This window comes from Dreissena polymorpha, chromosome 6, assembly GCF_020536995.1.
Source record: "Dreissena polymorpha isolate Duluth1 chromosome 6, UMN_Dpol_1.0, whole genome shotgun sequence".
Taxonomy (NCBI): Eukaryota; Metazoa; Mollusca; class Bivalvia; order Myida; family Dreissenidae; genus Dreissena; species Dreissena polymorpha.
Window position 1 is genome coordinate 56,716,406 of NC_068360.1, and position 24,058 is coordinate 56,740,463.

Below are 24,058 nucleotides of genomic sequence, written 5' to 3' on the forward strand. Positions count from 1 at the left end.
CATCGGATTTTGGGCAGGAATAAAAATCAGGTACAGTCTAAATTGGCCGGGTAGGTTTAAGTATATTGTACGTACCCGGGGTACATTTTAGTATACTTAAGAGTACCCGGGGTACATTTAAGTTGTACCCGAGCCGTCAGTGACAGATCAATCATAATTTGCTATATATATATTTATGGTATATTTCAGGTGACGATAAACTTCCCAGAGAAGTACTTGTAGTGTGCGGCTTCTGCAGCAAAGTGATTTTTTCAATGTTATTTTTTATCCTTAACTTATACGCAGATTTTTGCCATTTACATTCCAGACAATCAATGTTTTTGTTTTGTTTATAAAGATTTCTCTGAAATAAGCAATTATTAATTCTGTATGTAAGAGTAGTGGGCTTCTTCAGTACTTTGTATTGTATATTTTCACTTTTGTTTGGTGGTTGCAGTTAAATTTTGTAAGATTTGTGGGAAAGATAGTTTTGCGTGTGTGTCATTGTTTGTAATAAAATACTAAGAATTTTCGTGTTGTATAATGTATTTTACGATTGCTCTTGACAACAGTGCGGGCTTGTTTAAGAAAGCGCAATTAATTGGAACAACACACGTTTTTTTTTTACATTTGTCCCATTAAAATAACATTCGCTTTTTCTTTTTTGCTCACATGTTTGTGCCAAGATCTGTGGAGAAACCGATCTGTATATGATGATAAAATGGATTTCTAGATAAAAGGTGTCATGATATATTTCTTATCGTTATATTGCAGCTGTTCTGCCACCATGCATAGACATATCTTTCACCGAATGCCGAACCGAAACAAGCCGAATTTTTTATCTCTGCTTCTTACCGCAGAGCGCGGCACAAACTACTTATTGTACGTATTCCTTGAACACAATCTTGTTTAAAGTCAGCAGACAAATCCATTTTCTTCTTTTATTTAACAAATCATATTCCATGGTATTTTCAATAGTAGACCATAATCGGGTCTCAACCAATATCTAGGAACTCACAACTTTTAACTGTTATATGCATGTGTATCAAATTTGGACAATGTTTAAGTTGCCTTAATTTGAATAACAATACTTGAACCCTTGGGTTTAAGAGGTTTTTAATTTGTAACACCTGTAAATAACCGGAAAATGCGTTTTTACTGAGCTGTCTTGACCAAAGAAATAGCTGCAAAGTACGCGCCAGTTACATTTCATTCATGATTATGTCAATTTCTGACAGAAACCGCTTTATCAGTACTGGTCAAAATTTATTTGGGAAGAGACAAATTATTGAATGATAACCGTTGTCTGGTCATTTAAGGTTGAATGCCAAAAGGTTGACTTTTCTAAAAACTGTTTTCAACTTTTTTAGGTAAAAAATGTTAGTATTCACCTTCAACGGTATCAGGCCCGTAGCCAGGGTTTTGAAAAGGGGTGCGAATTTTTGTCATAGATGATTGTTATTGAGCAAGGGAGTATGTACGGGAGGGGATGTTGAAACGTAAACTCCTGCATTGTGGTCATTTTTTTTAAATGTATTCAGAGACTGAAGTTATAGAGCATTTTATATGAAAATTCACTTTCATTGACCATACTCAGTGACTGATCTACATGAATATGATACAACATACATGTATTTCCCACCACGTTTTTCAATAACCACCTTTTTCGATCAGTCACGGGAATACATCATTTTATACGGTGTTTGAAGGGGCCTTTTCACAGATTTTGGCATGTTTTGAAGTTTGTCATTAAATGCTTTATATTGATAAATGTAAACATTAAACTTTAAAAGCTCCAGTAAAAAATCAAAAAATAAAATTCTAAAATAAAAACGCATAAGCCAACTGAGCTATCTTGCCAAGCTTACATAAGAATCGTATTTTTTACGTTATATAAGCTATCTTCGTAGTTCCACAAGTTTAAACGACTTAACAGAGCTCTCCAAATTATTCAATCGTTTCGCGTTGCAACGCTTTATAATTTCTAGGTTTTTAAATCGTCAAAAGTTGCACATAATGGCTATATTAGACCATGGCAAATGTTCAGTAATACTGTTTCCTGACAAATATCATAACTAAATCGAAAATGTGCGAATCTGAAACAACTTTTTTCCATTTTGTCAATTTACCAAACCGTGAAAAGATCCCTTTAAGTCACATTTTGCTTTATAAATTTTGTTCGAGCATTTTGCGACTTATTGAATGGCTATGATTCCCGAAATCAACATGTCATATGGGATTTGCATAACACCAAGCTGTCCTAAAATACAACATTGATTAAAAACTCTTTACTCAAATTACTGGTTTGTATGAATTCTTTCTATTTAAGTAGTTGATATCATTATAGTCCAAATAAATAGACGTAATTTACCGTTTTGTCCATGTATATCGACCTCATATTTATAGAAGTAATTATGTTAAAGGGGCCTTTTCACAGATTTTGACATGTTTTGAAGTTAGTCATTAAATGCTTTATATTGATAAATTTAAACATTGGATCTTAAAAGCTCCAGTTAAAAATCCAGAATAAAATTCTTTAAAAAAAAGTAGTCCGTAGCAGGGCTGGAACCAGTGACCCCCTTAGTCCTGAAGTAAAAACGCATTAGCCTGCTCAACTATTCTGCCAAGTATAAATGGTTGACGTATTTTATACCTAATATAAGCAATCTTCGTAGTTTCAAACAATTAAACAACAACAACATAACTCTCCAAATTATTCAATCGTTTCGCGTTGCAACGCTTTATAATTTTTAAATCGTTAAAAGATGCATATAATAGCTATATTAGACCATGGTAATTGTTCAGTAATACTGTTTCCTAAAAATAGCATAACTAAAACGAAAATTTGCGAATCAATTTACCAAAACGTGAAAAGATCCCTTTAAATTGATAACTAAAATTACCAGTATCATCAGTATGCCAGTTTTGCCTTGTCAAGCTGTCGAGATCCAGAAAGTGCTTCATTCACATTGAATATATCCTTCGAATTCCATTCTTGTTGCATTACTAAATAGCGAAACAAGCCGATTTAAGCTGTAAGAAAGTTTTGACACGAGTGTTCTTAATTCTCTCATGGGCGAAGCCATTGTAGAAAGTGATCCATTCATATCGAATATATCCTTCGAATTCCATCCATTGTTGTCATTAGCGGAGATTAAGTGAATAAATAATTCATATAACATAAATGACAGCTTCTAAATAGCGGAATAGGCCAATTTATGAAGTAAGAAAGTTTTTACTCGAGACTCTCATGGGGGCGGCCATTGTTGAATGTTGAAACACGAACGACAACTCTGCAAGGAGAATGTTATCGATGAAAATCGAGGTATTTCGATTAGAAAAATCCAGTTATCTCAATCGGACTGGCTCTGTCTTTTACATAGGTCGCCATTGTGAAGATTTTTTTTTATGTTTATCATACCTTAGACGATGCTGTTCCAGCATCGTCAAAAAGATCAAAATAAACTTTCCAAAGTCTCAACTTATTTTTGTTGCAAGTTTGATATAAAATGTGTCAATAACGTCTACACTAATAGCCCAAACCCCCCACAGTTCGCAAGTTAAATGTTCGCGAGTAAAACAAAAAAATAGTGCCAATTATGAAAACATGCACCTTGTTTGCAACCACAAATATACCGGTACTGATTTATTGCTTGATTACTGCGTTCGTTGACACATTATTTGTCACCGTTGTTAGCGTTTCATGTTGTTCAAAACAAACACCAGCTTTAGGTGGCAGTATGTCAGCGCAAATAGTACAATCTTACTATTAATGCCATGAAAAAAGCATGCTAAACAAATTAGGGTAACCTTTTCCGAACTATGTTACCAGTCACTTGATCGTTTCAGTAGAATTCTGGTTAACCTCTAGCATCCTTAATATCTACTGACATCTCAGCCGTGTTTGAAAAAAATGTCTAGAAATTAAATATTTATGTTTCCTCTATTATTCTGAACGCTGTCTTCTCAGAATAGTTTAGTTCCCTTAACATCTAAGAGCCTTGCCAGTTTCTTTTTGGAAAACAATTGATATCTTTGATCATTCTCATAAAAAAGTTTAAGGTTCATGGGGGGGGGGGGGGGGGGGATAAAATTCATTAAAACTTCGCTTTGGTTTTTCTTCATTGAATGTGGTACAATATGGTCAAACTATATATCATTTCAAAGCTAAAGACGGATAGAATAACATAAACACATTTTTGACATTCAATATTTGTGTGCTTTATTCATATTATGGTTTAAAACCAATACATTTTTACACTAATTTACCAAATCTCAATCTAAAGTTAGGAAGGATATGCACTACCTTAAGTTGAATAAATACAAAGCTTTATACATATACAAGGTCAAGTTAGCAACATTTCACAGAAAATTATTGTCATAAAACAACAAATGAGTTTTTATTCAACTGCCTTTTTGGGATAAATATCCTAAACAAAGTTCTAAAAATAACTAAAACGTAACTACTTTTTAAAAATCCAGGTATGGTGGATAATAAGAGTCACAATTCTATTTCAAAGGCTTAACAATTTTGTTATTTACCTCTCAACCAAATTGCAAATTTTAAACCATCTCGAATTGAAATAGATTGCATACGACATATAAACTTGTAAAGGAACATATATGGCAAAAAGATTGATTTTATATTTCGATTCCTTTCACCCATTTTGAAAGCGTGGCCATCGCTGTGATCCGTAGAAAAATGTGCAAAACAAATCGGTCGAAACCACGTGCAGTGGTGAGAAAACCGGGTATGTGTATACACATACCTGAGAAAACACATGTACTTATTTTGACAGTTGGGTGGCAACTAGTAAAACGACTATTAACATTAATCAGCAAGAGATCGGACTAAATAACAGAAATGACCACGTAGAGATATCATCACTTACCCTTTTTCAAATATTTTCCAGGTGAAAATTGTCTCCCACACGTCTTTTTTAGTTTATTTGTATTGTTTTCCTGGAGCCGAAGTGCATCTCACAGAATATCCATCCAACTTCCGTTGTTTTCACTTTCGTTATTAAAAACTCCGTTTAAAAGAAATATTTTTTCTTTTATATTGTTAAAGCGATATTTTATTATATATTATCAATAGAATAGTATACCGTGATGAATTGAATGGAGTTACTATCGATCTTTCTGTCAGTCTTTAAGCGTACTATTTTATGCGCAATAATATATGTACAGGGATGCGACAACGATTGTAAACATTGGTTAAATGCTTCTAACATAGTTATTCTTTTGAGAGTTTATGAGGTCTGATCGTGCAGTTTGCAAACATCAACGGAAAGATTACAATCCAATGCATTTGTCATCGTCAACCGTTTGGAATGTCAATTAGGCGATGAGTGAGTTTTTAGCATGTTTCTTTTCATTTTATTAATTTAACAATGGCTGCCCCCATGGTGATGAAATGACATGTGTTCGAGTTTTGATATTTCTAGATATGTTAACTTTTTTTACTATTTAAGCGTAACTTGCCCTCGTCAATGTCGATATTGTTTACTTGTTATATAATTTTCCGCCGAAATACGCGGAATAGACATGATTCAGATTTTTGAAAATAATGTATATTTTAGTGTTAAAATCGCTTTGTATTTTGATTGATTTTGTGGATGTTATGATACCTTGATGTACAAAATTGGTAGCAGTTTGAAGGAAAAACATCTTTTAAAGCATTTATATATACATTTTCAATGTGGCACTCATCCTTTAGTCAAATTTGAGTTCAATGCTAGGGGTCCCACATTTTTCAAAATGAAGCCTCTACATGAACCTTAAACAATACATAACTCATTGACTCATTTATTCAATATTCATAACAGTACATTACTTACGCAATCATGCAAAACGAAACAAAACAAAGTAGTAGTATAAATAGTATTTATAACAAGTATCACATTAACTGATTCTCTCAAAGAAATTAATAGTAGATAAATGTAGATATTATTGCAATCGTATCAGATAAAGTTTCTGTTTAACTTGTAAGTATATGAGCATATTTTAACTCACTTTGATTTGATCATGGAAAGACTGCTTTTTCATGGGAACTATTTACATATTTTCATTCCTTGAAAATGTCCTATTTTAAATGTATTCCATGTATATTTAAATCAGTAGATATCAACTATTCAAAGAATCAGCGTGTGCTAAACACCAAAATGTCACCACCCAACATTCCCACAACTAGAATTTCTGTATGTTTACTGTAGTAGACACATGTTGGTATTTTCATATCATCTTTCTTCGCGACCACCTCTGTCAGTCTCTGCCCCACCGTGACCACCTCTGTCAGTCTCTGCCTCCCATCTTTGTCAACCTGGATGATTGTGCCGGACCATTCTCCACATACCAGAACTTGTCCTGAGTCTGTCACATGGAGGCTTGGTGAGACAGTTGGGATTATGATTCCCCCTAACGTCAGTGCAGGGTCAAACAGTGTGGAGATCTTTGTGCCATCTCTGGACAGTGTGATTAGCAGTTTGAATAACTGATTACTGACCTGGTTGATCGTGTATATCCTCTCTCCATCTGGACTCACTGCACAGGCCAAAACTGTGGTATTTAAAGAAGTGAAGCTTAGGTGTTATATATGGAAATATGATATCACGTTAGTGGCACTTCAGGGGGAAATATTAACACCTATTAAATGTTTTTAGCTTCATTATCTTCTCTTTCACTTAAATGATGAAACAGTAATATGTACATATAGACACACATAATAAAGCAGAATTTGAATCTGAGGATACACAATTCCATACATTTCTTATACAAATTAGTTTTTTGTATCTTAATCATATTCTCAATAGTTGAAGGACACATGCTTTTCATTAATCCATGCTAATTACATGTGTATTATATGCGTTGATTGTACGTATTATTTTTGCCTATCAGAATCTTCAATTCTTTTTTTCGCCGTGGTGTTATGGATATGGTGTCCACCTAGCGACTGGTAGGTCAAGGGTTTGTCTGTGGGAGTGTTCCATAAATCTCCCCAAAAGACAACAAGTACTGGTTCTACCCAGGAAACGGACTCGAAAGCCTTTATTTAACCCTTTCCTTCTCAGAAGCAAAGTGAAAATGGCTATATGCAAACAGCATAAAACCAGAACAGCCTGCGAGTAACTTGCAGTATGTTCAGGTTTTATGCTGTTTGCTGCTTATCAGTATATAAGGGTTGGAAATGAAGCCTTTAAAACTTGAATCTAGTAAGAAAGGTCCTTAATTAAATGTATCTTTTTAAGGGACTATAAATGCTTAAAATACGCATCTAAGTGGTAAAGGGATAAGCCTAAGGATTTCGATGCAATCGAGCTAAAATATATAGGTTTAAACTAATTCTTTTTAACCAGGTTTTCCGAAGGAAAAAACTGGTTATTAGATTGGCGAATGTCGGCGGGCTGGCGGAACAAGCTTGTCCGGGCCATAACTTTGTCGTTCCTTGTGAGATTTTTAAATCATTTGGCACATTTGTTCACCATCATTAGACGGTGTGTCGCGCAAAAGAATTACATCAATATCTCCAAGGTCAAGGTCACACTTTGAGTTCAAAGGTCAATAATGGCCATAAATGAGCTTGTCAAGGCCATAACTTTGTCATTCATTGTGAGATTTTAAAATCATTTGTTCACCATCATTGGACGGTGTGTCGCACGAAAGTATAACGTCAATATCTCCAAGGTCTAGGTCGCCATGACTCAAAAAAGATTTATTTTGAAACAAGGGGGGTAACTATAAACAATCAGTTCAGTTTGAGTTGTCTCCCTTTATCAGACTTTTTTTCAAATTGAAAACCTGTTTTTGTGACAATTTAGTCCCTTGTTTTCCATTGTCTGACATCTTGGAATTATGACATTTGTACAAAGCAACATAAAATAGAGTTAAAATAAATTTACAAACCAATAGTATAGACTGATGTCATTTGAGGAAAATTCTAGGCATTTGTTTAATGTTTAAACAAATCAAACTTTTAAAGTGTTGATTGATTTATGAAGATAATCATAACAACTAGATTTCAAATTTATAAAAGGTAATGAATTTGAACTAATCGGGATATATTCAATACATAACAGACTTATTATATTTAGTGAAATGGATTTTGGAAAAAGTTATCATTGCTTGTAATGAACTAGTTTATTTTTATCCACGTCGAAAAAATGTTCGTAGTGGATATAGTAATTGGTCCCGTCCGTCTGTTCCTCCGTCCATAACTTTGTCCAGAGCATAACTCCAAATCTATTTAATGGGTTTACTTTAAACTTAGAATATAAACAGATGGCAACTAGGAGAAGTGCAGTGACCAAGAACCATAACTCAATCTACCTTAGTGTTTGAATTATCTCCCTTTATATAAGTTCAAACTTTAATTTTTGTCCGGAGCATAACTCTAAAGCTACTGAAGGGATTTACTTGAAACTTGAAATACAAACAAATGGCAACTAGGAGAAGTGCAGTGACCACGAATCATAACACTATATACCTTAGTTTTTTTAATTATCTCCCCTTTTATATAATTTCAAAGTAAATTTTTGTCTGGAGAATAACTATAAATCTACTGAAGGGATTTACTTGAAACTTTAAATATAAACAGATGGCAACTAGGAGAAGTGCAGTGACCATAACTCTATATACCTTAGTTTTTAATTATCTCCCCTTTTATATAATTTCAAAGTAAATTTTTGTCCTGAGCATGACTCTAAAGCTACTGAAGGGATTTACTTGAAACTTGAAATATAAACAGATGGCAACTAGGAGAAGTGCAGTGATAAAGAACCATAACTCTATCTACCTTAGCTATTGAATTATCTCCCTTTATATAATTTCAAACTTAAATTTTTGTCCGGAGCATAACTCTAAAGCTACTGAAGGGATTTACTTGACACTTGAAATATTAAAAGATGGCATCTAGGAGAAGTGAAGTGACCAAGAACCATAACTCTATATACCTTAGTGTTTAAATTATCTCCCCATTTATATAATTTCAAAGTTAATTTTTGTCCGGAGCATAACTCTTAATCTACTAAAGGGATTTACTTGAAACTTGAAATATAAACAGATGGCAACTAGGAGAAGTGCAGTGACCATAACTCTATATACCTTAGATTTTTAATTATCTCCCCTTATATATAATTTGAAAGAATTTTTTTGTCCTGAGCATAACTCTAAATATACTGAAGGGATTTACTCGAAACTTGAAATATAAATAGATGGCAAGTAGGAGAAGTGCAGTAACTAAGAACCATAACTCTTTCTACCTTAGTGTTTAAAATATCTCCCTTTATTTAATTTCAAAGTAAGTTTTTGTCCGGTGCATAATTCTTTATCTACTGAAGGAATTTACTTGCAACTTGAAATATAAACAGATGGCAAGTAGGAGAACTGCAGTGATTAAGAACCATAACTCTATCTACCTTAGTTTTTGAAGTATCTCCCTTTATTTAAATTCAAAGTAAATTTTTGTCCGGAGCATTACTCTTAATCTAATGAAAGAATTTACTTGAAACTAGAAATATAATCAGATGGCAACTAGGAGAAGTGCAGTGAACATGAACCGTAACTCTTTCGGGCGTAGTTTTTAGCTCGGCTGTTTTCGGAGAATACCCGAGGAATTGTCATAGCCAGCTCGTCGTGTCGTGTCGTCCGCCGTCCGCGTCGTGCTAAAACCTTAACATTGGCTCTAAAATCAAAGTGCTTCCACCTACAACTTTGAAACTTCATATGTAGATGCACCTTGATGAGTTCTACACGCCACACCCATTTTCGAGTCACTAGGTCAAAGGTCAAGGTCACTGTGACCTCTACAAAAACATGAAATATAAACAGATGGCAACTAGGAGAAGTGCAGGGACCAAGAACAAAAACTCTATATACCTTAGTTTTATATTATCTCCCCTTTTATATAACTTCAAAGTAAATTTTTGTCCGGAGCATTAATCTAAATCTACTGAAGGGATTTACTTGAAACTTGAAATATAAACAGATGGCAACTAGGAGAAGTGCAGTGACTGAGAACCATAACGCTATCTACCTTAGATTTTGAGTTATCTCAATTTATTTAATTTCAGAGTAAGTTTTTGTCCGGAGCATAATTCTAAATCTACTGACGGAATTTACTTGAAACTTGAAATATAAACAGATGGCAAGTAGGAGAAGTGCAAAGACTAAGCCCCATTACTCTATCTACCTTAGTTTTTTAAATTATCTCCCTTTATTTAATTTCAAAGTAAATTTTTGTCCAGAGCATCACTCTTAATATATTGAAGGGATTTACTTGAAACTAGAAGTAGTAACAGATGGCAACTAGGAGAAGTGCAGTGAACATCAACCATAACTCTTTCGGGCGTAGTTTTTAGCTCTGCTGTTTTTCGGAGAAAACTCGAGGTATTGTCATAGCCAGCTCGTCGTGTCGTGTCGTCCGCTGTCCGCGTCGTGCTAAAACCTTAACATTGCATCTAAAATCAAAGTGCTTCCACATACAACTTTGAAACTTCATATGTGGATGCACCTTTATGAGTTCTACACGCCACACCCATTTTCGGGTCACTAGGTCAAAGGTCAAGGTCACTGTGACCTCTAAAAAAAATTCTGACAAGCTTTTGCAGCCAAGCGTGGCATTCGTTATGCGGGGCTCTTGTTGAATTATCTCCCTTTGTTTATTGATTTTATTTTTTATTTATACTTATTTTTTTATAATTTTAAATTATATTTAATTTAATTTCATAGTAAATATTTAAGTTTTTCAATTTTTAATATCTCCCTTGTATCTAATTGTACAATAATATTTTAATTTGAATACTTCAGTATTTCCTGTAAAATAAATAGATGAGTTTAAGGAAAAGTACAGTGATCAAGAAAAGTAAGTGTTTATAGTCTTCTTTTTTAATTACCTCCCTTTCTTTCATTTCCATATACTTTATTCTCTACAGCATAACTCCAACACTATTTAACTAATTGGTCCTTGAACTATAAATAGATGACACAGGTTCCATGTTTTATAAATATTATTCTACACTCTAAAACAAATGTTGTCATACAAGCAAACACATTTCGGCGGGGATTTGGCACTACTACTGTGACAAGCTCTTATATGCCTTACACCCACATAAGGTTGGGAAACAGAAACAGGAAGCAATACAAAAGGATGTTAAAAACGTATTTATTGCCGAGAAAAGTACATAATTTGCAAATATTGAGTACACTTTTATACAAAATAATTATGTCATTTGTATATTTTTCGTGAGGTACTTATACATTTGATAAAGTACATGTCAATATGTTTATTTTGCTTAAAAGCTAAGGGATATATCATCACAAATATAGTTGAAGAAGGCAGAAAACATTTGCATAGGTAGGTCTATATTTATGTAAAAAAAGATGTGTATAAGCGGTCAACGCCCGCCGCAGAGTGGCGTTCTTTTGCCTGTATTATTACATGTATTCTTTAAAAAATTGGGGAACATACTTTTTTATTTGAATACTTATGTTTTTGTAAATGCAAAAGAAACAACATATTATGACTTTGTTCGATATGTTCATGTTTTTATTACACATTTGTTTTTTTAAAGTTAATATGAAAATGATTGCTTCTTAAGTTCAATTATAGTAGAATAATTGTTCTTAATAGTATGGACATAAGGTATAACTGTATTGTTAAGAAAGATTGGTCTTATCAGTATGGCCATGCAGAATAAATATATACATGTAGTAAGAATTACCTGTCCGTCCACTCCTTGTATCTTCATACAGCTTGCTCACAAGTCTTCCATCTACAGTGTATTGGTACAGGGCTGTGTCTGTTGTAATGAACAGATTGCCCTGGTGACAGGCAATTCCATTGCATAAATGTTGAAACTCTAAAGTTCTGTCTATTAACAGCTGAAGATTGGCCACTTTGATGAAAATGATCTTTTTGTTATCCATAGCAACAGCCACCAGACTTGAGTCGATGCTGCAAATGGACATCGGTCGACTAGGCAAGTCACATTGCGCCACCACCTTGTATGTCTGATCAAGCAGCTTAACTTTTAAGTTTCTTTTGTCTGTCAAGAGGAATTCTCCATTAGCTGTCTCACAGATACCTGATATAAAGCAGTTGTATGCATCCTCTACTTTATACTTCTTACTTTCCTTCACTCTGATGACTTGGTTTGGATCAGACCTGTCAAGTTCACTTGCTTGATATCCTTGGGCCAACTGGGTTGATGAACTTGATGTTACTGTATGAGGCATCCAGCCTGGCTTGTTCAAAGCATTGTCGGACTGTGCAGGTGAATTGGAAATTGGACAGGGCACATAGTCTGACTTGTTAACAGCAGTTGATTGGTTTGTAATGTCACTTTGTTTATGTGGTACTGGTGCTTGATTGGAAATTGTATCTAGTTTGTTAAGAGTACTTGTTTGGTTTGCAACTTTAGCTTGTCTGGGTGTTCCTGATACTGGAATGGTATCCAGGTCTTGGTTGTTGGTTTCAATGGCTTGAATTTCTGGATTTATTTTGCTGGATAATTCACAACATGCTTTAGATTTTGTCTCTTTTGCTTCTCTGCTATCTTTGATGAGTATTTGTCCCAATCCTGAAAGAGTGGCCATAGTTTGAAGTATGATTGGATCAGGTGTAAAACTCAGTGTTATATCATTATTTTCTGTTATTTCTTGTAAAACTGCTTTGGTCTTGAAAGACATGTCCAAGCATTTTCTGTACATAATCATTTGGGTTGCTTCACTTTTGCCTTTAATATTTAGCCAATCTTCTTTAAAAGATGTCATCTTTTTGATCGACTCATTGCAGTTTACATTATCAATTTGAATAGATGTCCTCAATTTAGCCAGTAGTGTGTCTAACTCTTTGATAGTATTCTTCTCCAATTGATGCAAAGAATCATTGATTGCCTTGCGTAAAGCAATGATTTCTTCCAGAATTGTATTGTAGGCTTGTTCCAGGGACTTCAGACTTTCCTCAAAGTCATCTTTCTTCAGAATCAACTGTCCATGTAAAATATCCAATGTTTTGAATTGCATTGAAATTTATGTGTTTAAACTTAAAAACGATATGTTTATATATAAAAATGAATACTTATATTGCTTTGTATCAGTAAAAAACTCAAATTCAAATGCAAAACAAATTAAAAAAACTAATGAAATTCCCACGTAAAGCTACTCGTATCAATTTGTTTTAACCATTCAAATGGTTATGTTTACTTTGACAGGTAAATCGAAAAATAAACACTAAATATTTAAATATTATACTTTAAGACATTTTTACATATTTTATATGTTGTTATTAGAGCCTTGCATTTTAAGTCACATGGCTTCTTACTGACCCTAATGTCATTCAGGATTTGTAAATAAAGTAAATTGGATAATAGCCAATGAAATGATCAGATATCAACTTCTACTGACCTAATATGAAACAAATACACCATAACATCATTTTATCTGATTTAGCAATATAATTTTTATGCCCCCGGATCAAAAGATCACAAAATTGTTTGTGGCCTGTCTGTCTGTCTGTCTGTCATTGTGTCAGTCATTTAATGTGTGTGTCACAAAACTTTAACCTTGGTTAAACTTTTATTACTTTTGCAATATTGAAGATCGCAACTTCATATTTGGCATGCATGTGTATCTCATGGAGCTGCACATTTTGAGTGGTCAATAAATAAAGGTCAAGGTCATCCTTAAAGGTCAAAGGTCAAATATCCTTTTTTTCTAAAACTTTAACATTCGTTAAATTTTGGTCATAACGTTTTTTAATATTGAACATAGCAACTTCATATTTGGCATGCTTGTGTATCTCGTGGAGCTGCACATTTTGAGTGGTGAAAGGTCAATGTCATCCTTCAAGGTCAAAGGTCAAATTTATGGCTTCAAAGCGGCGCAATAGGGGGCATTGTCTTTCTGACAAACACATCTCTTGTTTTTATTATGAAGGAAGAAAGATAAATGAAATTTATTTGATATATGTTATCATGTCACCCACATTGATGACCGCTGTACACCGGTGCTGGAGTCCATTTGGTATCTTCTGCTTGAGGTTTTTGCCACACTATGAAAAATCATGACATGTATGTTGTACATACATAGGTGTGTTCTCTGCTATTGTTGACAGTCTAGTTTTCATACACCAGACTATCAAGGACCATGATCGCAGTTGTGTGGCTGTCTCCGAACCCTTGCTGGTGGTTACAATAAACAACTTTGTTTTCAGATTGATTTGTTCATGCACTTCCATAACAGATGATCACAAAGACAGTTACACAAAACAACCTGGTTACAGTTTGATTTTTTACTTCAATAACAGATGAGCACATAGATGGTTACACAAAACAACCTGGTTACAGTTTGATTTGTCACTTCCATTACAGATGAGTACATAGACCGTGCAAACATGGTTTACATGGACTCACATGTTGGAAACAGGGCTGATTCTAGGACTATCACATAAGATCTCTGAATAACAAGGCAGATGCTGGAGATGGACAAGGTGCTGACAAGGACCTTCTCAGTGCAAGCATTGTGAAAACACGGAGTATCATAGAGGAACATGAAATAACACGGACAATGGCTGATGTTCATGTAAATACTGGGAAGTTGATAATTGGTGATATTTCTCCGGTCTAACGCAACGCAAAATGGGCGATAAGATGCTGATGTGATGCCAGCTTCTACTGCAAGTTGAAAGCAGTATCATGGTTACTAAAGCTAAGCTACGACAAAGAAATAGAGAAGATATGATAAAGATTATTTCTGCATCTGTGAATGGAATGAAAAGGAAAAGCTTCTGGTTCAGAAAAAGGCTCGCCAGAAGACCAGACATTTGTCAATACGACAGCTGATGAATGAATGAACTTATAAGAAGACAGCAAGGGCTTATTTAATTATGCTCCCTTTGAAAAATAGGGGGTATATTGCATTGCTGGATATCGGTCGGTCTGTATGTTGCTATACCAGTTCATTTCCGATCAATAACTCGTCCATGAATCAACTGATTGGCTTGATACTTCACATGTCCATTGGCCTTGGACAATAGATGACTCCTATTGAATTTTGGGTCAGTCAAAGGTCATTGTCAAAGTAAGTGTGAAAATCGTTTCCGATCAATAACTCATCAACAAATTGACTGATTGGCTTGATACTTTACATGTGCATTTGCCTTGGACAGTAGATGACCCCTTTTGAAATTGGGGTCGCTAGGTCAAAGGTCAAGGTCATCGTCAAAATAAGCGTGAAAATCGTTTCCGAACAATTACTCATCAACGAATTGACTGATTGGTTTGATACTTAATCACATGTGCATTGGCCTTGGACAGCGATCGGGAGATCACGGGTTCGATCCCCACCGTGGGAGAGTTCTTTAGATCTCCCCCAAAGACACCAAGTACTGGTTCTAGGCCTAGGAACCGGACATAAGAGCGTTTATATAAGCCTACGGCTTCCGATGCAATCAAGCTAAAATAAATAGGTTAAAACTAAACTAATTATTAATTTATTAATTAGCAAAGTCATTAAGAGATTAAAGGCCTCCCCAGAGCTTGCTAGAAAATAATTATTGTTTATGTTCAACATCCTAAATATCTTCACATGTAGTTCAACAAACTCATTACTACAAAACTAGAGCTTTGTTACAAGCTAAAACCCTAGCAATGCTCTGTCAGCTGAGCTAAAGGGAAAATATCGGAAATGCCTGGATTACTGGGGATAAAAAGCGCACATCTACACATATTTGAAGCTTCAATGTTATTGCGTTGAACTTAACAAACTTATGCAGACAGCCAGACAGGCCCACATATAAGCCAAATAAGTGGATTCCGTACAGGATAATCTGCCCTGCATTCATTAAAGAATTATCTGCCCTGATGCTCTTACAGAATTATCTTCCCTACAGTTACTACAGAATCATCTAACATGCTTTTCCTACAGAATTATCTGCATTGCAGTCACTACAGAATGTTCACTTAATAGAATTATATGACCTGCATGAATTACATAATTATTTGCGCGTCTGTGACTACAGAAATATTTGATTAATCACGAATGAATTATCTTCCCTGCAATAACTTTTGAATTTTCTGCTCTATTCTATAAAGTTGTGCTGCTGCCATCGGTGTTCGAACTGCATGATAAAATATTCTTCCAATCATTTGGCGTTTTAGGATGTAGAATTTGTTTTTCAGCACATTCTACTGAAAATGTTTGTCGCGTACATTGTATTGTTTCTGCACCTGTTATCTTTTCTCCGGATAAATCGGCTAAAAAGTTTGTCAGTTAACGTTCCACATAGTAAACTCTTAAAACCATAGACTGTGCGTCAATACATCCTTATATTATTAAACATAAAAAAATGACAAGCAGTCTGAATCAATACCAGTAAGAACCGGTCATCAAGGTAAAGCATAATGGCTGGTGTGAAAATTAAACAAAGGTGTAACAGTACATCTTATTGGCTTAGATAAACAGTTGACACTGATTTGTACCTTTAACGGTCAACAGATTTACCACTTTTTCCTCTAAGTGGTTGCTTTATTGAAGATTTGGACATAAAAATACACACAATTCTGTGGTTGCTGGTCACGTAAGACCAAAGCCGCTGAATATAGAATCAAATTATAGCAAAAACGCTCAGGGAAAATTCAAGGAGGTCGCATAAGACAAAGGTCGCTGAATTCAAACTTGGTCGCATGCAAAAGATTGACTGTTCTGAAATTTATATTCAAACACAAAAGCTCTTGTTATATGAGTATGAAACATATCACACAGCTCAGCTGTATATAATTATATGACTATGAATTGTTTCTCATACTACTCAGCTTTACATAATTATTTGAAATCCCTGTCAGATCGACGAGGAGCAGTTTAACAAGATCCTGGGTCTGATAGAGTCTGGCAAGCAGCAGGGAGCCAGTCTACAGTGTGGAGGGGAGAGACAATGGGACACAGGGTACTTCGTCAAGCCAACCGTCTTCTCTGATGTCACGGATGACATGGGCATTGCTAAGGAGGAGGTAAATCATGCAATGAAGAATAAAGTGTCGTCCCTGATTAGCCTGTGTAATAAATCCCTGATTTGCCTTTGCTTACTGCATAGGCTAATCTGGGAGGTCACTTTGCCAACATCAACCTTTCTATGCCCCCGGATCGAATGATCGGGGGTATATTGTTTTAGGCCTGTCTGTCTGTCTGTCATTATATATGTGTGTTTGTGTGTCTGTCATAAAACTTTAACATTGGTCATAACTTTTGCAATATTGAAGATAGCAACTTGATATGTGACATGCATGTGTATCTCATAGACCTGCACATTTTTAGTGGTGAAAGGTCAAGGTCATCCTTCAAGGTCTAAGGTCAAATATATGGCTTTAAAGCGGTGCAGTAGGGAGCGTTATGTTTCAAAAACACAGCTCTTGTTTAAACAGAGAGTGGTTCATAACTATTGAGAAGACAGTGAGATAATACATGCTAAATTTCTGGGATATGGTCAATAACTTGTTTAATATAATAAACACAAAGTGAAACTTCAGCTACACCGTCAGCAGAGAAACCTTATTATATCAAGGGGTCCTTTATTAATGGCAAGGTACCGATACAGAAGCAGTAAGATAGAAAGTGAATGAGCTGAGCTTGATGAAAATGGGGCTTCATATTTGTGCATAAAGTGTCGTCCCAGATTAACCTAATCAAAATGCACATGCTTATAAAGAAGAAAACTTTCTTCTTTTATGAAATTTTTGCTTTAAGGAAGTCTCTTCAAAATATTTATCCAGTCTAGGGGGAAAGTATTTTACATGATTAGCCTGTGCATTCTGCACAAGTAAAGCTGAGATGACACATTAAGCACATTTATTGTCCCCTACCTGTGAAACCGGTGGGCACTTATGGTTTGCACTCTGTCTTTCACACTTTTATGAATCCTGCGATAACTTTAACAGTTCATCATATTTTTTCATGAAACTTGAAACATGGTTGGCAATATGGAGATTATGCATGTCATTCAATTTTGTTCCTACGTCAAGAATTCTGGATGCTATGGCAACAAATAGACTAGAACTATTGCTGAAAATGGCGAATCCTGCGATAACTTTAAAAGTTCTTCATATTTTTTCATAAAACTTGAAACATGGATAGATGGCAATATGGAGATAATGCACGTCATGTCATTTTGTTCCTACGTCAAGAATTCTGGTTGCTATGGCAACAAAAAATGGACTAGAAATATTAACAAATAGACTAGAAATATTGCTGAAAATAGTGGATCCTGAGATAACTTTTTAAGTTCTTCATAATTTTTCATGAAACATGATGGCAATATGGAGATTATGCACGTCATTTCATTTTGTTCCTACGTCAAGAATTCTGGTTGCTATGGCAACAAATAGACTAGAAATATTGCTGAAAATGGTGGAGTTTCACCGGTAGGGGACGTATATTACTCGGCAATAGTCTTGTTTAACCTCGTTTTCCCGAGCACAGCTCATTTGTATTAGACAACACATACATGTACTCAAAAACAAAAAAACAAAAAACAAAGAAATATAACTGGGAAAGTTGCCAGGAACGGTCATTGTTGAGGGGATTGAACAGGTTTTAAGGAGCTATAAATCTCACACTGAATTATTTACAAAACATTACCACATCGCATCAAGCTCTTAAGTAAAGAAAGAGGATACTATACAGCTGCATGAAAACCTAAAATATGGTCGTCAGCATCATGTACAGGTTGTGTACTAAATTTTTGTAAATGGTACCACCTGGATTAAAAGGGGCAATGCCACAGCGGGGGTCACATTGTAAACATAGACTAAATTAATAGAAAAGGAACTCTTTTTTTTACTGAAATAACTGAATCAATGTGTTCTCTGAAATCACAGAATTAAAGTAGGCCCAAAACTTGGGAATAGAAGTTTTCTAACAAAGTTATTCAAACCTTGATCAAGTGGTAAAATAGGTCGCATGCAGTAGGTAACTTTATCGTGTGCTGGATGAAAAGTTATAAAAAGATTTTTTTCAACCAAGATCACTTTTCAACCAAGATCACTCAAATATCACAATGGGAATTCAGATAATATGTTTGGGGCTATCACGGCCCTCTTTTAACTGGTTGTGTGTGCTCAAGTAAAACGTAAAAGAACATTTGTTGCTTTTGACGAATGATTGAATATTTATTTCACTAGTGGCTATTGATATTGCATGTGGTTCAAGAAACAGTTATATTTTTACTATAGGCTATGTGGGCATGAACAGATTTGTGTCAATAAGTTATCAAGAAATACAATTTGAACATATATTGAAAGAAAACATATCCTGTATGTGTTTCGTTTTTAAATTATCCATAAGGTACTGTATTCCAAACATTTTTCATAGGTCACTGGGGTGTAGTGGATATGGTGTCCACCCAGCGACCGAGAGGTCATGGGTTCAATTCTCACTGTGGGAGCATTCTTCAGATCTCCCTCTAAAGACACAGTACTGGTTCTACTCAGTAAAAGGACTCAACAGCATTTCAATAAGACTTAGGCTTTCTATGGAATTAAACTAAAATAAATAGGTTTAAAATTGATATCTTGTATCTTATTCTCAACATTTTTACCCTCCTATATTTCAGCCAGATTGTATTCCAGCATTTCAGTCAGTTCAAAACTTCTCTCAACAATGTTTGCCTTCAGATTTTTTGGACTTCTGTTGAAAATTTTGTCTTGACATTTTTGGCCTCCAGATATTATTGGCCAGCCTGATAGATACAGTATTCTAGCATTTTAGTGTGTTTAAATCGTTTTCTCAACATATTTTGCCCTCAGATATTTTGGCCTGTTCAAATCAATTTCTGAACAATTTGTCTTGCCCATATTTGGACCATTTCAATCATTTTCTTGACATTCTTTGCCTTCAGATATATAGGCCTCGGTCTGAGTCCTTTTCTTGACATTTTTGTCCTCAGATATTTGGTCCAGTTCAGTCGATCCTGAAGTTCAAGGACATTTACGAGGTGATAGAGCGCGCCAACAACACATCATACGGTCTGGCAGCAGGTGTCATGACCCGCGATATCAACAATGCACTGAAGATATCACAGAACCTCGATGCAGGCTCTGTGTGGTGAGGAGAATAATATCTCACAGAACAGAACAAATATTGTATTCACTTAAGCATATTACAGCTTATCGTGATAACAAATTCATATTATTATACATGCATGCCTTAAATAATTAGTAATTAACATACTAATAATGAGCAATTCATAATATAAGCCTCGTTCAGGGAAAACTGGGCTTAATTCATGTGTGCCTAAAGTGTTGTCCAAGATCAGCACGTGAAGTCCGCACAGGCTAATCGAGGACGACACTTTCCGCCTTTGGCTAGGTTTTCTTTTAGAAGAAACTTCCTTTTACCAAATAATTCAAATTTTCTTGCCCAAGCTTTTGGAATGTCTGGTTTAAGCTTAAGGATGAGATCTTAACTATTTTAGGTCTCTTGAAATGCTGTTTTACGTTTTCTCTCCTGCTTGTGCAAGGTCATGGCTAATGGGCCAGATTACACCAGGAATACCATATTGCACTTCTTGTCCCCTACCGTTGAAACCGGAGGGGACTTATGGTTTGCGCTCTGTGTGTCCGTCAGTTAGTCAGTCTGTCACACGTTTCTGGATCCTGCGATAACTTTAAAAGTTCTTCATATTTTTTCATGTAACTTGAAATATGGATAGATTGCAATATGAAGATTATTCACGTCATTTTATTGTGTTCCTACGTTAAAAATTCTGGTTGCTATGGCAACAAATATTAAAAAGAAAATTCAAAAAAATCTGACAATGGTGGAGCTTCACCGGTTGGGGACCATATTGCTTGACAATAGTCTTGTTTCATCTGACTGCCTGTCAACAAAATTATGTTTCAGTAAAGATCCAATACTGGAGACAAAAAAGAGTAATTTTCCCTTGGCTGTGAAAACTATCTGTAGTTTGTCAGTAATATGCATTTAGTCTTTTAAGAGAATTATATTGCATTTGAGACTTCAGTGACACAATCTTTTTTTCTTCAGAAGATCTTGTCTGGATTCAATGATGGGCGAGATAAAACCTTGATCTACTTCACTTTTGATGACAAAATCTGCAACAATGGACTTTGTTTAACAAACTAGTCATTATATTGAAATAATTCCGTACAGAATAAGTATGATATTCACACACAAAAATGTATTCTTCCAAGATTGCTGTTGTTAATTACAACCCAATTGTCTATTTCAGGGTGAACTGTTATGATGTGGTCAAATCCCAGACTCCTTTTGGTGGGTTTAAGAAGAGTGGCCAAGGGAGAGAACTGTAAGTTGGCTCACCAGGGGACCAAAAGTAATACACTTTCAAATCTAAACGCAGAGCTGTCATTCCATGCTCTTACATACAATCTGTGCCATCACAAGGAATTCCTACCTGATTTTGAAGGAGTTTACTTTTAATACCACGCGTTTTATGCCAGTTTTCATAACTGCAATGAACCTGATAAATGCCGCATCTGCCGCATCCGCCCAGAGAAAGAGTTGTATAATTTATGCCAAAGTTTGATTTTTTCAACTCTATTCATTCACAAATGGAAACATCTGAATATCGTGTTAAATGGAATATTTTTTAACGGAGAGTATATTGAAAAATCAATAAACAATCTTAGAAATATATGTGTTGCGCAAGAGAATTTTTATGAATGATTAAAATAGAGATCACTATCTCCTTCGTCTTAATCATGTGGTATTTTTGCTCAACACAGGTCATTTATAATTTGAGGCTATTAATAGATGCGAAAAAAATAAACAACTATAGTGTTATATCGAGAGTCCAACACACTATCACGTATCTTTGCGTAACCTAGTGCTTGCTATTACAGGGTGGTTTAATTTGATATGTCTGGGAAACGTTCTTTTGTTCTCAATAGGTAGCGGCCATATCTCATGTATTCTCCATTGCACGGGTGATCACAGCGCAATAGTATAAAGTTAAGCTTGTTTATATTAACAGTTCTCAATTTATAAAACGTTGAACAAGAGTTGCGAAAATGCTGAATTGATAATAAAGTTTGAATTTTTTGTTTCTAAACAATTAAATTGAAAACAAAAGTTAAACTATTGTGTGTGTGGGTTTTCACTTGGTAGTCGAATATTTACCGCATGAAATTTGTGTTATTATTGTCAAACCACACAATAGCGTTAGTAGATACAAATTATACTACGGGATTTCACATCGTATGTGCCCTCATAACATGGTTTGTTATGAGTTTATTTCTTTACCATCGAAAAATATCATATATTAATATTTAACACGCAGTTTTCTTTCGAAACATTCAAATCACACATTCATAGCCGCGCCATGTGAAAATGGGTCTTATGGCGTTTTGGCTAGCGCAGCTCATTCCCAGCCTGTGCATTTGCATAGTCTTGTCAGAGGCAATCCTGTCCGCTATAAAATCACACAAGATTTTATTGTCTCATTATGTATCTCCTGTCGACCAGACTGTGAGCTGCGCAGGCTGAGTGGGCTATAGGTATGATGGGCGCATATGGCATAAGACCCATTTTCGCATGATGCGGGTCTTTTTTTAAATCTCATTGCGAGTTGTAAATGGCATATTTTAGCACAGAAACGTCTATTTGTCTGTTGGTCACACAAACTCATCTAAAGATGGCTTGCAGACTGCGGATGTTTTTATCTTGCATTAAAAAGTGCAGAAGTTATGCAAAAAAAAATTGGGGGAAGCATATAGTCGCCGCTTCGTCTGTCCGTCCGTGTGTCCATCCGTCCGTGCACAATTTTGTCCGGGCTATTTCTCAGCAATTAATAACCGGAATTTAATTCAACTTTTTGGGAAGCTTCACTACCAAGAGGAGATGTGCATATAATCAGCCGGTTCTGGTCGGATGATTTTTCACAGAGTTATGGCCCTTTGAAATTTTCCATTAACTGTACATATAGTGCAATTCTTGTCCGGGCGATTTCTAAGCAACTAATGACTCGAATTCAATGAAACTTTATGGGAAGCTTCACTACCAAGAGGAGATGTGCATATTATCAGCCGGTTCTCGTCAGATGATTTTTCACAGAGTTATGGCCCTTTGAAATTGTCTATTGTACATATAGTGCAATTTTTGTTCGAGCTATTTCTCAGCAACTTATTACGGGAATTCAATGAAACTTTATGGGAAGCTTCACTACCAACAGGAGATGTGCATATTATCAGCCGATTATGGTCGGATGATTTTTATACGCCCGTTTAAAAAAACGGTACGTATTATACAAGGTGCCTGAACCACGTGACTTTTTCGGCTATGTGTTGGGCAATCGGATGTTAACAAAACGTCGCTTCAGGTAACGTTTTTGATAATTTCTTCATTATTTCAAAACCATTTTCAAAAAACGACGAGTGCCCGGTTATTGTCAAAAGACACAACTTTGGTAAGTTTGCGCTAAATTAATTAAGTATTTTTTCCAAAAAATGCAACCGCATGCTTGAAAACACACGAAGTGAAATGCTATGTGTGGTATATTTTTTATTCGATCAACCAAAACGTTGATTACAATGTTGTCGATGGTTTAAAAAATAGGGCGGACATTGTAATTCTTCATAGAGAAGCTACATACATTGTATGTTTGCGCAAATACATCTGATTCGGAGTGTGTGTATGAAAATGTAATGATGCTATGTGTGGGACAAATTTTTTAAATGCTATGTGTGGTATACAAACTAAACTAGAGAATCGAAAGATTGACATTAACGTCAATAATATTTAAAGTCTGTCTGAATAACAAAAGTTGGTCAATAAACATTGTTGGTAGTGTTTTGCGCGCCTTAAATATGATAATCCTACGTTCATGTTAGTCAAAATTATCATGGTTGTCGATAACTTATATTCATATTTTGTTTACTTTTAGAATGCCATTTGTTTGCGAACAGTGTGGCAGAGAGGTCAAAACACGGTCGGGGATCTCCTAACACAAAGCCACCCACGCACGGACAGGAAAATAGGTCCGTTGGGCAAACTTTTTCTTGTTTGTTTCTATAAAATTAATTGTTACAAAATGTTGAATTTTCAGTGAATTGTT

At 35.2% G+C, this 24,058-nt stretch overlaps 1 protein-coding gene across 3 annotated transcripts in view; it reads left to right on the forward strand.

The window, feature by feature from the left end:
- The window catches only part of LOC127833488 (aldehyde dehydrogenase, mitochondrial-like), a 315,090-nt gene that overhangs the window by 38,807 nt on the left and 252,225 nt on the right, over positions 1 to 24,058 (forward strand). The window contains exon 12 of one of the 3 annotated variants that reach the window (XM_052358768.1): positions 21,218 to 21,292. The exons of 1 other annotated variant lie outside the window; for it this stretch is intronic. In XM_052358768.1, coding sequence (XP_052214728.1) covers positions 21,218 to 21,292 — 75 coding nt within the window. Of the gene's footprint in view, positions 1 to 189; positions 512 to 21,217; positions 21,293 to 24,058 lie in introns of those variants that run through there. One more of the 3 variants, XM_052358766.1, reaches the window with a different exon arrangement.